This window comes from Dryobates pubescens, chromosome 36, assembly GCF_014839835.1.
Source record: "Dryobates pubescens isolate bDryPub1 chromosome 36, bDryPub1.pri, whole genome shotgun sequence".
NCBI lineage: Eukaryota > Metazoa > Chordata > Aves > Piciformes > Picidae > Dryobates > Dryobates pubescens.
In genome coordinates, this window is record NC_071647.1 from 6397353 (window position 1) to 6411926 (window position 14574).

At 58.5% G+C, this 14574-nt stretch overlaps 1 protein-coding gene across 1 annotated transcript in view; it reads left to right on the forward strand.

Moving 5' to 3' along the window:
* Positions 1–14574, forward strand: part of MAP3K14 (mitogen-activated protein kinase kinase kinase 14) — a 55915-nt gene that overhangs the window by 20914 nt on the left and 20427 nt on the right. Inside the window, exons 4-7 of the mRNA XM_054176929.1 lie at positions 1361–1565; positions 1688–2296; positions 4603–4740; positions 13169–13298. Coding sequence (XP_054032904.1) covers positions 1361–1565; positions 1688–2296; positions 4603–4740; positions 13169–13298 — 1082 coding nt within the window. The remainder of the gene's footprint in view (positions 1–1360; positions 1566–1687; positions 2297–4602; positions 4741–13168; positions 13299–14574) is intronic.

Consider the following 14574-nt stretch of genomic DNA (forward strand, 5'->3'; position numbering starts at 1 on the left):
GCCTTGGTGCTGAAGCTGCAGAGGCAACATATTGGAAGGCAAGAAGTGCTGGCATCATCCTCTGCTCGTTAGAGCTCAGGGGGAGGAATTGCTAATCCTCACTCCTGCTCTGTGGGTGTTAGCTGGGGGTGGGCTTTCACCATCAGAGCTCAGAGACTTCATCCATTATCTGCTGGAGGGTTCAAGGCTCTGCAGAGGGGCCTGGCCAGGCTGGATCAATTGGCCAAGGCCAATGGGATGAGGTTCAACAAAGCCAAGTTGTGCAAGTCCTGCACTTGGGTCACAACAGCCCCAGGAAGGCTCCAGGCTGGGGGCAGAGTGGCTGCAAACTGCCAGGCAGAAAAGGGCCTGGGGGTGCTGGGTGCCAGCAGCTGGAGCTGAGGCAGCAGTGCCCAGGGGGCCAAGGAGGCCTCCTGCAGCCTGGGCTGGGGCAGCAATGCTGTGGGCAGCAGGAGCAGGGCAGGGAGCAGGGCAGGGATCATTGATCAGATGGTGTTGGGTGATAGATTGGACTTGATGATCTCAAGGGTCTTTTCCAATCTGGTTTATTCTTCTCTCCTCTTTCTCTCCTCTTTCTCTCCTCTTTCTCTCCTCTTTCTCTCCTCTTTCTCTCCTCTTTCTCTCCTCTTTCTCTCCTCTTTCTCTCCTCTTTCTCTCCTCTTTCTCTCCTCTTTCTCTCCTCTTTCTCTCCTCTTTCTCTCCTCTTTCTCTCCTCTTTCTCTCCTCTTTCTCTCCTCTTTCTCTCCTCTTCCCTTCCCTGACTTGGCACTGGGGAGGCCACACTTCAAATCCTGGCTTCAGTTTTGGACCTCTCACTGCAAGAAGGACATTGAGAGGCTGGAGCAGGGACAGAGAAGGGCAACCAAGCTGGGGAAGGGTCTGGAGAGCAGGGCTGGGCAGGAGCAGCTGAGGGAGCTGGGGGTGTTCAGCCTGGAGAAGAGGAGGTTGAGGGAGACCTCATTGCTCTCTGCAGCTCCCTGAGAGGAGGTCTCAGTGAGGTGGGCTTTGGGCTCTTCTCCCAAGTTATAGGACAGAAGAAAATGGCCTCAAGTTGCACCAGGGGAGGTTTAGGTTGGATATGAGAAGAAAATTCATGCCTGCAAGGGTTCTGAAAGCCAGGCCCAGGCTGCCCAGGCTGCCCAGGGAGGTGGTTGAATGCCCATCCCTGGAGGTGCTTCAGGGAGGCAGAGCTGTGGCACTGAGGGCCGGGGCCCAGCCCTGGCAGGGTGAAAGAGTGCTTGGCCTGGAGGATCTTTGTTCTGGGTTACCTTCTGTCCCAGGCTGGAAGCTCAAGCCAGGGCAGTCTGGAAGGTCTTTGCCAAGCAGGGCAGCCCTGTGCTTGTGTCTTGCCTTCCCCCAGCCGCTCAGACAGCCTCGACCAAATCCCCAACAATGTTGCCCACGCCACGGAGGGGAAGATGGCACCGCGGCGGGGCCGGCGGCGCGGCAGGGCCAGGAGGAAGCGCCACAAGAAGAGAGCCAAGCTGAAAGCACAGACAGGGGCTGCTGCCAGGAGGGCTCCCAGAACTCCAGAGCAAGAGAGCTGCACTCCAATTCCTGTCCAGGTGAGGGTCCTTCCACCTTCCTTCGGTCCTCCTGGGAGCCCCGCCGAGTCCTGCCCCCTCTCGGCGGCGTTCCGTGGGGTCCTGCCGAGGCTCCTGCTCAGCTCTTTGGTTTTCTTTTCTAGGAGGATGAGTCACACCCAAACACTCTTTACAGAAACAGTTTCTGGGCTTCAGAATTCACCAAGGGCTTGGTTCATGATCCACTGCCATTTGAGAAAGCAGGGCAAGTGCTGCCCACCCTCAAGCCCCCCTCCCCGAGGAGCCAGTACAAAGCCGAGCTGCACAAGCTGATAAGCCCCATTCAGTGCCTTAACCATGTTTGGAAGCAGCAGGCCCAGAGGGACAGTGTCCCCCAGCCTGAAACTCTCCATCCTTTTCCCTACAACATCATCCCCCCTCATGTCCCACCCCTGGAGAGCCCTCTGCATGCCCTGAAGCACAGTGCTCTGGAGCCTTACTTCCACGGGGAGCTCGGCTATCGGGAGAGCCAGCATCGCTTCTCTGGCCTCAGCCTCGAGTACAGCTTCCCCAAATGTGCCACCCAGTCCATCCCAACCAGCTCAGACAAGATTTCTGTGGAGGAATACTTGGTGGATGCCTTGAAGGGGAGTGTGAGCCTTGGTGAGCCACAGAACTTAGCCAGCCTGGCCAAGACGTGGCGAGGAGGTGCTCTGGACCCGAAGGAGCAGTTTGATGAAGCAGATGAAAACGAAGGGGTGCTGCTGAATGAGGTGAGCCTCTGAGCCCAGGAAGGCTGCAGAAGAGAGAGAGCCTGCAGCCATGTGCTAGCTTCTGGAACAAGACTGCATCTTCTGAGTGGTTCTTGCTCTGGTTGGGTTTGTTTCCTGAAGGGTGGCTCTGCTTTGCTTGCTCACTCGCCACACCTGCCTGGGAGAGGAGAGGCTGAGAGCCCTGGGGCTGGTTAGTCTGGAGAGGAGAAGGCTGAGAGGGGATCTGATCAATGGCTATCAATAGCTGAGGGCTGGGGGTCAGGTAAGAAGGGAAATGGACAGCCTCTGCTCACTTGTGCCTACTGAGGCCCCACCTGGAGTATTGCATCCAGCTCTGGGCTCCCCAGCTCAGGAGGGACAGGGATCTGCTGGAGAGAGGCCAGGGGAGGGCTGCAAGGATGCTGAAGGGACTGCAGCACTGCCTGGGGAGGAGAGGCTGAGAGCCCTGGGGCTGTTCAGTCTGCAGAGGAGAAGGCTGAGAGGGATCTGATCAATGGCTATCAATAGCTGAGGGCTGGGGATCAGGAGGGAGGGGACAGGGCCAGGCTCTGCTCAGCTGCACCCTGGGATAGGCCCAGAGGCAATGGATGGAAACTCCAGCACAGGAGGCTCCACCTCAACATGAGGAGGAACTTCTGCACTGTGAGGCTCCCAGAGCCCTGGAGCAGGCTGCCCAGAGAGGTTGTGGAGTCTCCTGCTCTGGTGACTTTCAAGGCCCACCTGGATGTGTTCCTGTGGGACCTGCCCCTGGGTGACCCTGCTCTGGCAGGGGGGTTGGACTGGATGATCTCTGGAGGTCCTTTCCAACCCCTCACATCCTGTGAGCCTCTGATCCTGTGCTCAGTGCCCTCAGAGATGCCTTTGTCTGTCTGAAAGAGCCTGCTCCCTTCAGGTGAACAGGCAGCCAGGTTCTATTGGCTAGAGGTGACCTGGCCTGTGGCTCAGGAACCAGGGCTGTGTAGATTGTGAGGGTGCCAAGGCCATGCCTGCTGCCTGGGGCAGGAGGCCAGCAAGTCCCCACCTTGTGCCTTGCCAAAGGCAGGGCTGGGGCACAGCAAGTGCATGGGAACTGGGAGGCAGGATTCATTTCTTCTGACCTGAGCTGCCCCTTGCCACCTGGAACACCTGAGGAGGACTCTTCCCTGGAATCAGTGTCACCCTCTCAGTGTTGGCAGTGGAGTTCAGGTGTCACTTACCTGCCTGAGAGCATCCCCACTGAGAGCTGAGGCACAGCCTGCTGCCTGGCAGGAGGTTCAGCTCACACCCAGGTGTCTGCCCTGGGGCCCCTGAAGCTCCTTCTGTTTGTAAGGTGTAGCCTCAGAGGTAGCTCCTGGGTGTGAAAGGAGCAGCTGGGAGCTGCCCAAAGGCTGGTGGCCTCTCTGGCCAGTGCTGGGGTGCTCTGCTTCAGGCCAGACAGAGCCCAGGTAGCTCCTCTCAGGTCGTTTCACCTCGAGCCCAGGGCAGAAGTCATTCTGTGCAGGGCTGTTTGGAGGTGTGATGTGGGGAGGTAGAGGTGTGGGGTGGAGGGGTGGAGGTGGAAGGGTGGAGGGGTGAGGGTGGGGGAGTGGGGTGGAGGTGGAGGTGGAGGGGTGGGGTGGGGGTGGAGGAGTGAAGGTATGGGGTGGAGGTGGAGGGGTGAAGGTGGGGGGTGGAGGAGTGAGGTGGAGGTGTGGGGTGGAGGTATGGAGGTGGGGAGGTGGAGGTGTGGAGTGGATGTGGAGGTATGGTGTGGGGTGGAGGAGTGGAGGTGTGGGGTAGAGGTGAAGGAGTGAGGTGGAGGGGTGGAAGTGGGGGTGGAGGTGTGGGGGTGTGGGGTGGAAGTGGAGGTGTGGGGGTGGAGGTGTGGGGTGGAAGTGGAGGTGTGGGGGTGGAGGTGTGGGGTGGAAGTGGAGGTGTGGGGGTGGAGGTGGAGGGGTGGAGGTGTGGGGTGGAGGTGGGGGGTGTGGGGTGAAAGTGGAGGGGTGGAAGTGGGGGGGTGGGGTGGATGTGGGGGTGTGGGATGGAGGTGGAGGGGTGGGGGTGTGGGGTGGGGGTGTGGGGTGGAAGTGGGGGTGGAGGTGGAAGTGGGGGTGGGGGTGTGTGGGGTGGAGGTGGAGGGGTGGAAGTGGAGGGGTGGAGGTGTGGGGTGGAGGTGGAAGAATGGAAGTGGAGGGGTGGAGGTGGTGGGGTGGGGTGGGGATGGGGGTGTGGGGTGGAGCTGTGGTGAGATCTCTTTGTGCTCTCTCTGCAAATGCTGCCCTGGGCCTGTGGAGCTCCAGGGCTGTTCCTTTCCTTGCCTCACCTTCTGTTGTGGTTTCCACTTGCAGAAGCTGAAGCCAGTGGACTATGAGTACCGAGAGGAGGTTCACTGGACCAAGTGCCATGGCTCTCTGGGCATTGGCTCCTTTGGAGAGGTGTACAAAATAGAGGACAAACAGACAGGATTTCAGTGTGCTGCCAAGAAGGTAACTGCCTGGGAGGAGGGGAGGCCTTGCTGACACCAGCACATGCAGGGGGGAGAAGGCTTCTCCCTGTTTCATCTTGGCAGGAGAGACCTTACTGAGGTGGGGGTCAGGGTGAAGGTGCCAGGCTGTTTCTGGTGGTGCCCAGTGATAGGACAAGGAGCAACAGGGACAAGCTGGAGCCCAGGAGGTTCCACCTCAACGTGAGGAGAAACTTGCCCCTGTGGGCAAGAAGGCCAAAGGGCTCCTGGGGTGCATTAACCAAAGCATGACCAGCAGGCCGGGGAAGGTTCTCCTGCTCTACTCTGCCCTAGGGAGGACACATCTCAAGTGTTGGGTCCAGTTCTGGGCTCCCCAGTTTAAGAGGGACAGAGGACTGCTGGAAAGAGTCCAACAGAGGCCACAAAGCTGCTGAGGGGCCTGGAGCAGCTCTGAGAGCAGCAGAGGCTGAGAGCCCTGGGGCTGAGCGGCCCCAGAGGGGAGCTGAGCAATGCTCAGCAAGAGCTAAAGGCTGGGGGGCAAGAGGCTGGGGCCAGGCTCTGCTCAGTGGTGCCCAGGGACAGCACAAGGGGCACAAACTGGAACTCAGGAGGTTCCACCTGAAGAGGAGGAGCAAGTTGTTTGGTGTGAGGGTGCTGGAGGCCTGGAGCAGGCTGCCCAGAGAGGTTGTGGAGTCTCCTTCGCTGGAGACTTTAAAACCCTCCTGGATGCACTGCTGCGTGCCCTGCCCTGGCTGACCCTGCTGTGGCAGGGGGTTGGACTCAATGATCTCTGGAGGTCCCTTCCAGCCCTGACATTCTGTGATTCTCCTTCCAGCTCCCCTGAGCTGTAGGTTCCTCATTGTACAGCTGCAGGGAAGTGTTCTCTGTGCTTGTGTCCGAGGTGAAGCCTCAAGGTGACGGCGTGGGCAGAAGCAGCAGATGGAGAGACCATTGTGTGTGTGCAGAGAGGGTCAAGTTTGGCAGCCAGAAATAGGTTCCTGTGGCCTCCTAAGTGTGCTTGAAGGGATCTGGGGTTTGGCCAAGATAGAGCTGAGACTTCAGGAGAGCTGAGAGTGTGCTGCTGGTGGCTGCGGGGGAGAAGCGGCCGTGGGAGTCGGCTGCTTATCTAACTGTCCTCGTTTGGGCCATGGCTGGTGCAGGCAGTGACATGGCAGGTGTTCCTCTGCTCAAAAAGGAATCAAGCAGGAAAGAGAACCCCTGTGCAGTCAGGAGGCACTCAAGAGAGAGCTTTCAGCTCTTCAGTGAGCGTGGCAGGCATTGCTGGCTCCCTGTCAGCAGCTGCTTCTGTGACGCATCAGGTGGGAAGGGACCCTCCAAGGTCATCTTGTCCAACCCCACTGCAGTCAGCAGGGACATCCCCAGCTGGATCAGGTTGCTCTGTTTGACCTTGAATGTCCCTAGGGAATGGGCCTCAGCTGCAGGTGCAGCCAAGGATGTGCTTGAAGGGATCTGGTGTTACTTCTCCAGCAGTTGGCTTGGCAACCTCTTGTGCACTGAGATCTTGTCCTGTGATGTGGGAAGTGTGTGGAAGCTACCTGGAGCTTGGGGCTGTGCAGGCTGGAGAGGAGAAGGCTCCCAGGAGACCTCATTGTGGCCTTCCAGGATCTGCAGGGGGCTCCAAGAAAGCTGGGGAGGGACTTTTGAGGGTGTCAGGGAGGGATAGGACTGGGGGGGATGGAGCAGAACTAGAAGTGGGGAGATTGAGATTGGCTGTGAGGAAGAAGTTGTTGCCCAGGAGGGTGGTGAGAGCCTGGCACAGGCTGCCCAGGGAGGTGGTGGAAGCCTCCTGCCTGGAGGTGTTTGCAGCCAGGCTGGAGGTGGCTGTGAGCAACCTGCTGTGGTGTGAGGTGTCCCTGCCCATGGCAGGGGGCTGGGGCTGGCTGAGCCTTGAGCTCCCTTCCAACCCTGACAGCTCTGTGATTCTGTTGACTTGTAGGCAGCCATGGGGGAAGTCAGGGGTGGAGGCAGTGTGATAGTGCAAGATGAGAATGTAAACTGGCTTGAACTTAACACCTCAAGACCTTCATCACCTCTGAACTGATGTTTTTCACTTCACTCCCCCAGCAAGCCTGAGCAAGCGTGTGGGAAGCGTTTGGCTGGAGTGCAAAAGTGTTCCATGCAGAAGGAACTGGGGCTTGTGATGCTCAGCTCAGAAGGCTTGCTGTTCCTTCTTTGCCTTGGTCCCAGGGTGATGTGGTGCCTGTGGAAAGTCATAGAAGGGCTTAGGTTGGAAGTCATATCAAAGATCACCAACTCCAAACCCCACCTCTCATCTAGCCCAGGTTGCCCAAGGCCTCATCCAGCCTGGCCTTGGACACCTCCAGGGAAGGGACAGCCACAGCCTCCCTGGGCAGCCTGTGCCAGTCTCACCACCCTTCTACTGAAGAACTTCTTCCTCAGCTCCAGTCTAACCCTGCTCTCCCTCAGCTCCAAACCCTTCCCCCTGGGCCTGGCTCAGACCCCCTCAGGAGAAGTCTCTCTGCAGCCTCCCTGCAGGATCCCTTCAGCTCCTGGCAGGCAGCTCTGAGGTCCCCCTGGAGCCTTCTCCTCTGCAGGCTGCACAGCCCCAGCTCCCTCAGCCTGTGCTCCCAGCAGAGCTGCTCCAGCCCTTGGAGCATCCTTGTGGCCTCCTCTGGCCTTACTCAAGCAGCTCTGTGTCCTTCTGCTGGGGCCTGCAGAAGCAGGATTGGAGCTGAGGTCTGAGCAGAGCAGAGCCCAGGGGCAGAATCCCTTCTGCTGCCCTGCTGCCCACCCTGCTCTGGCTGCAGCCCTGCACACAGCTGCCTGCAGGGCTGCAGGAGGCCACTGCTGGCTCCTGGGGAGCTGCTCAGCACCCAGCACCCTCAAGGCTCTTTCTTCAGGGCTGCTGAACCCACTCTGCACCCAGCCTGGATTTGTGCCTGACCCAGAGGCAGCCTGAGCTGACTTGTCCATCTGTTTAAGCCTTTCCTTTGTCAGCTCTGTCGAAGCAAACCCATTTAAAGCCTGTAGAGAATGACTTCCTGCTCTGCATCCTCACTTTGTAGGTGTGGAATCTGGTGGCAACACCACCAGCTTGTCCTCTGACAGCCTGTGTCTGCTGACATTCCCTCTGCAAAGGCAGAGCCCTGGGAGGAGCAGCTGGTACTGGTGGGTTGTCCCTGCAGGAAGGAGAAGTGGCAGTGCTGCAAAGAGAGACATGAGAGCAGGACAGAGATGGAGGGACAGAGCAGACCCTCAGCCAGTTTGCTGATGACACCACACTGGGAGGAGTGGCTGGCACCTGCCAGGCTGTGCTGGCAGGCAGGGAATGGAATGGAATGGAATGGAATGGAATGGAATGGAATGGAATGGAATGGAATGGAATGGAATAGAATAGAATAGAATAGAATAGACCAGACCAGGTTGGAAGAGACTTTCAAGAATCAAGTCCAACCTATCATCCAACACCACCTAATCAACTAACCCATGGCACCAAGCACCCTATCAAGTCTCCTCCTGAACACCTCCAGGGATGGGGACTCCACCACCTCCCTGGGCAGCACATCCCAGTGGCCAATCTCTCTTGCTGGGAAGAACTTTCTCCTCACCTCCAGCCTAAACCTCCCCTGGCACAGCTTGAGACTGTGTCCTCTTGTTCTGCTGCTGCTTGCCTGGCAGAAGAGCCCAACCCCTACCTGGCTCCAACCTCTCTGCAGGGAGCTGCAGAGAGCAAGAAGGTCTCCCCTGAGCCTCCTCTTCTGCAGGCTAAGCAACCCCAGCTCCCTCAGCCTCTCCTCCCAGGGCTGTGCTCCAGACCCCTCCCCAGCTCTGTTGCCCTTCTCTGGACACCTTCCAGCAGCTCAACCTCTTTCCTAACCTGAGGAGTCCAGAGCTGGACACAGGACTCAAGCTGTGGCCTCAGCAGTGCAGTGTACAGGGGCAGGATGAGCTCCCTGCTCCTGCTGGCCACACTCTTCCTGCTGCAGGCCAGGCTGCCCTTGGCCTTCTTGGCCCCCTGGGCACACTGCAGGCTCATGTTCAGCCTACCATTGACCAGCACCCCCAGGTCCCTCTCTGCCTGGCTGCTCTCAGCCACTCTGACCCCAGGGAGACCTGGCCAGGCTGGAGAGCTGGGCAGAGGACCTCATGAAGTTCAGCAAGGGCAAGTGCAGGGTCCTGCCCCTGGGGAGGAACAACTTCCAACAGGACAGGTGAGGGGAGACCTGCTGGGAAGCAGCTCCAAGGAGAAGGACCTGGGAGTGCTGGGGGACAAGAGCCACATGAGCCAGCAAGGTGCCCTGGTGGGCAAGAAGGGCAATGGGGTCCTGGGAGGCAGTAAGCAGATTGTGGCCAGCAGGGCAAGGGAGGTTCTCTTCCCTCTCTACTCTGCCCTAGGAAGGCTGCACTTGAAGCATTGTGTCCAGCTCTCAGCTCCCCAGTTCCAGAGGGGCAGGGAACTGCTGGAGAGAGTCCCAGAGGAGGCTCCAAAGCTGCTAAGGGGCCTGGAGCAGCTCTGGGAGCAGCAAAGGCTGAGAGCCCTGGGGCTGAGAGCCTGCAGAAGAGCAGCCCCAGAGGGGAGCTGAGCAATGCTCAGCAAGAGCTAAAGGAGTTGTGGGGGGCAAGAGGCTGGGGCCAGGCTCTGCTGAGTGGTGCCCAGGGACAGCACAAGGGGCAAGGGGCACAAAGTGGCACCCAGGAGGTTCCATCTGAGCAGGAGGAGAAAGTTGTTTGGTGTGAGGGTGCTGGAGGCCTGGAGCAGGCTGCCCAGAGAGGTTGTGGAGTCTCCTGGTGTGGAGAGCTTCCAACCCCCCCTGGGCACTGTGCTGCTGGGCAAGCTGCTGTGGGTGCCCTGCTGGAGCAGGGGGTTGGACTGGGTGAGCTCCAGAGGTCCCTTCCTACCATGCTGGGGTTCAGTGAGAAGCTGCTCTGTGAACATGGCCATTCTTTTGCTCTCCTAACTGCTGGAGGATTTCACAGGATGCTTCTGCAGACCAGCAGCACATCTTTGGGGCTGTTCAGTCTGCAGAAGAGAAGGCTCTGAGGTGACCTCATTGTGGCCTTCCAGCATCTGCAGGGGGCTCCAAGAAGGCTGGGGAGGGACTGCTCAGGCTCTCAGGCAGTGATAGCACTGGGGGGAATGGAATGAAGCTGGGGGTGGGGAGATTGAGGCTGGAGGTGAGGAGGAAGTTCTTCCCCATGAGAGTGGTGAAGCCCTGGGATGGGTTGTCCAGGGAGGTGGTTGAGGCCCCAGCCCTGGAGGTGTTTAAGGCCAGGCTGGCTGAGGCTCTGGCCAGGCTGATCCAGTGTGGGGTGTCCCTGCCCATGGCAGGGGGGTTGGAACCAGATGATCCTTGTGCTCCCTTTCAACCCTGACTGATTCTATGATCTTCTCAGACCAAACTCTCAGAGCAGTGAGTCCTGAGGTGCAGGTTGAACACCTGTGTGCAAGGTGCTTCACCTCAGCCAGTGCCTGGAATTAGTGCTGCCTGCTGGGGCTGGAAGGGGACTACCTGGCCTCTCACCACCCTCCAGGGTGGTTTGAACACCTGCTCTCCAAACTCCTGAGAGTCCCCAGAGGCAGCTCCAGCTGCACTGCTGACACTGCAGGAACCTGAGACATCCCTTTCCCACCAGCCCCTTCCTGACTCATCTTTTCCTTCTGGCCTTTCCTGCTTTGTTTTGCTTGGCTGAGCTCGATGAAGAGAGGGCTTTCTGTGAGCCCAAGAGGTGAGAGTGGCAGTCACTGCCTGTGGCCACAGTTCATCTTCCCTCCTGCTTTGGGGGGAGGAGGGAGTTTGATTTTTGCCAAGTGCTGCACAATCCTTCTCCTTCTTCTCCCCTGAGAGCAGAAAGCTGAAGTTGTCTGTTTCATCCTTTGAGCTCCCTCCTGGAGCTGGCCAGGACTGGGCCATAAGCTGGAGGTGAATCTCTTGTGGACACAAATTCACCCTGAGGGTTTGGGGCTCTGGTTGGCCTTGCTCAGAAGGGTTCTAAGTGTGCTCCAAAGGTCATCCAGCCCAACCCCCCCTGCAGTCTGCAGGGACATCCTCAGCTAGATCAGGTTGCCCAGAGCCCTGCTGAGCCTCCTCCTGAATGTCTCCAGGGCAGGAGCCTCAATCACCTCCCTGAGCAGCCTGCTGCAGTGTTCCAGCAGCCTCACAGGGAGGAACTTGTTCACAGTGTCACAGAATCACCAAGGTTGGAAGAGACCTCAAAAAGCATCAAGTCCAACCTGGCACCACAGACCTCATGGTTAGACCATGGCACCAAGTGCCACATCCAATCCCCTCTTGAACACCTCCAGGGATGGGGACTCCACCACCTCCCTGGGCAGCACATCCCAGTGGCCAATCTCTCTTGCTGGGAAGAACTTTCTCCTCACCTCCAGCCTGAACCTCCCCTGGCACAGCTTGAGACTGTGTCCTCTTGTTCTGCTGCTGCTTGCCTGGCAGAAGAGCCCAACCCCCACCTGGCTCCAACCTCCCTGCAGGGAGTTGCAGAGAGCAAGAAGGTCTCCCCTGAGCCTCCTCTTCTGCAGGCTAAGCAACCCCAGCTCCCTCAGCCTCTCCTCCCAGGGCTGTGCTCCAGACCCCTCCCCAGCCTTGTTGCCCTTCTCTGGACACCTTCAAGTCTCTCAACATCTTTCCTAACCTGAGGAGCCCAGACCTGGACACAGGACTCCAGGTGTGGCCTAACCAATGCAGAGTCCAGGGGCACAATGACTTCCCTGCTCCTGCTGGCCACACTCGTCCTGATGCAGTTCCTCACATCCAATCTCAATCTGCTCTGCTCTGGTTTGTGGGGAAAATCCTCTTGAGGCAGAGGTGGTCTGGAATCCCAGAACTGTCAGGGTGGAAGGGAGCTCAAGGCTCAGCCAGCCCCAACCCCCTGCCATGGGCAGGGACACCTCACACCACAGCAGGTTGCTCACAGCCACCTCCAGCCTGGCTGCAAACACCTCCAGGCAGGAGGCTTCCACCACCTCCCTGGGCAGCCTGTGCCAGGCTCTCACCACCCTCCTGGGCAACAACTTCTTCCTCACAGCCAATCTCAATCTCCCCACATCTAGTTTTGCTCCATCCCCCCCAGTCCTATCCCTCCCTGACACCCTCAAAAGTCCCTCCCCAGCTTTCCTGCAGCCCCCTGCAGATCCTGCAAGGCCACAATGAGGTCTCCTGGGAGCCTTCTCCTCTGCAGCCTGCACAACCCCAACTCCCTCAGGCTGTGCTCACAGCAGAGCAGCTCCAGCCCTCTGCTCCTCCTTGGGGCCCTGCTCTGGACACCTTCCAGCACTTACTGCTGTACCCAGAGGTTTCTGCTCACAAAGGTTGTCCTTGTCCCCTGCTGTTACACAGTGAGGCACATCCTGACCCCAGGGTGGGGAGGGAGGATTCTGGTAGGATTCACAACCAACAGAGTTGCTTTGGGAGGAAAAGACTTTTAAGATCATTGAGTCCAACCATTCTCTAACTCTGCCAAGGCTGCAGCTAAACCTTGTCTGTGTCTTCTGAACACCTCCAGGGACAGGGATTCAACCACCTCCCTGAGCAGTGTTGAGAATCCTTTGAGTCAAGAATTTTCTGATCTCCAACCTCAGCCTCCCCCCTGGCACAGTTTCAGCCATTTCCTCTCCTGTCACCTGAGCCTGGGGAGCAGAGCCCAACCCCCACCTGGCTCCAGCCTCCTCTCAGGGAGCTGCAGAGAGCAATGAGGTCTCCCTCAGCCTCCTATTCTCCACATTAAATATGCCCAGCTCCCTCAGCTGCTCTTCTCCCGACCCTTCCCCAGCTCTGCTGCCCTTCCCTGACCCTGCTCCAGCCTCTCAATGTCCTTCTTGCAGTGAGGAGCCCAAAACTGAACCCAGGATTTGAGGTGCAGCCTCCCCAGTGCCCAGCCCAGGGGCACAATCCCTGCCCTGCTCCTGCTGCCCACAGCATTGCTGCCCCAGCCCAGGCTGCTGGAGGCCTTCCTGGCCACCTGGGCACACCCTGAGCTCATCTCCAGCTGCTGGCACCCAGCACCCTCAGGGCCTTTTCTGCTGGGCAGTTTGCAGCCACTCTGCCCCCAGCCTGGAGCCTCCCTGGGGCTGTTGTGACCCAGCTGCAGCACCCAGCCCTTGGCCTTGTTGAACCTCAGACAAGTCTGCTCCAGGCACAGGTGGGTGGAAGATGCTCAGGCCTGAGGAGCCTGGTGAAAGGCAGAGCAGCTCCTGTCTGGCTCAGCCATGTGTGAGGACTGAGGCTTTCTAACCAGGGATGTCTGCAGAGTCGTTCTGAGGGCACACTCTGCAAGCCAGTCCCTCTCTCCAGCTGCTGGCACCCAGCACCCCCAGGGCCTTTCCTGCTGGGCAGTTTCCAGGCACTCTGCCCCCAGCCTGGAGCCTTCCTGGGGCTGTTGTGACCCAGGTGCAGGCCCCAGGCCTTGGCCTTGCCCCACAGCCCCTGCTGAGTGCTTCTCTGTCTCCCTAGGTGCAAGTGGAACACTTCCGTGCCGAGGAGCTCACCACCTGCGCTGCCCTCACCAGCCCCAGCGTTGTGCCCCTCTATGGAGCTGTGAAGGAAGGACCTTGGGTGACCATCTTCATGAAGCTGATGGAGGGTGAGGAGATGAGCAGCCACAGCAGCTGTGGCCCTGTGGGATGCAGTGGGCATTGGCCTCCTCTTCCTCCTGCCCTGCTTTCCCAGCTGTTCGTCCTTTGGTGTTTCCAGAATGTTCCCAGTGGTACCTGCTGGGGGGAGTGGGCTGGGTGTGTGCAGCCCTGCTGCTGGGTAGGGTAGGGTAGGGTGGAGTAGAATAGGGTAGGGTAGGGTAGGGTGGAATAGGGTAGGGTAGGGTGGAGTGGAATAGGGTAGGGTGGAGCAGGGTAAGGTAGAGTAGGGTAGGGTGGAGTAGAGTAGGGTAGGATAGGGTGGAGTAGGGTAGGGTAGAGTAGAGTAGGGTAGGGTGGAGTAGAATAGGGTAGGGTAGGGTGGAGTAGAATAGGGTAGGGTGGAGCAGAATAGGGTAGGGTAGGGTGGAGTAGGGTAGGGTAGAGTAGAGTAGGGTAGGGTGGAGTAGAATAGGGTAGGGTGGAGCAGAATAGGGTAGGGTAGGGTGGAGTAGGGTAGGGTAGGGTAGAGTAAATTAGGGTAGAGTAGGGTAGGTTGGAGTAGAATAGGGTAGGGTAGAATAAGGTAGGGTAGAGTAAGGTAGGATAGGATAGGGTGGAATGGAATGGAATGGAATGGAATGGAATGGAATGGAATGGAACAGAATTAACCAGGTTGGAAAAGACCTCAGAGATCATCCAGTCCAACCTCTCCCCCAGCACCTTCTGATCAACTCAACCATGGCACCAAGAACCTCATCCAGGCTCTTCCTGAACACCTGCCAAACAGAGCGGGACCTGGGGGTGCTGATTGACAGCTGCCTAAACATGAGCCAGCAGTGTGCCCAGGGGGCCAAGAGGGCCAAGGGCATCCTGGCCTGTATTAGGAACAGTGTGGCCAGCAGGAGCAGGGAGGTCATTGTGCCCCTGGACTCTGCATTGGTTAGGCCACACCTTGAGTCCTGTGTCCAGTTCTGGGGCCCTCAGTTTAAGAAGGACATTGAGAGACTTGAAGGTGTCCAGAGAAGGGCAACAAGGCTGGGGAGGGGTCTGGAGCACAGCCCTGGGAGGAGAGGCTGAGGGAGCTGGGGTTGCTTAGCCTGGAGAACAGAAGGATCAGGGGTGACCTCATTGCCCTCTACAACTACCTGAAAGGTAATTGTAGCCAGCTGGGGGTTGGGCTCTTCTCCCAGGCAAGCAGCAGCAGAACAAGAGGACACAGTCTCAAGCTGTGCCAGGGGAGGTTTAGACTCGAAGTGAGGAGAAAGTTCTTCACCGAGCGAGTCG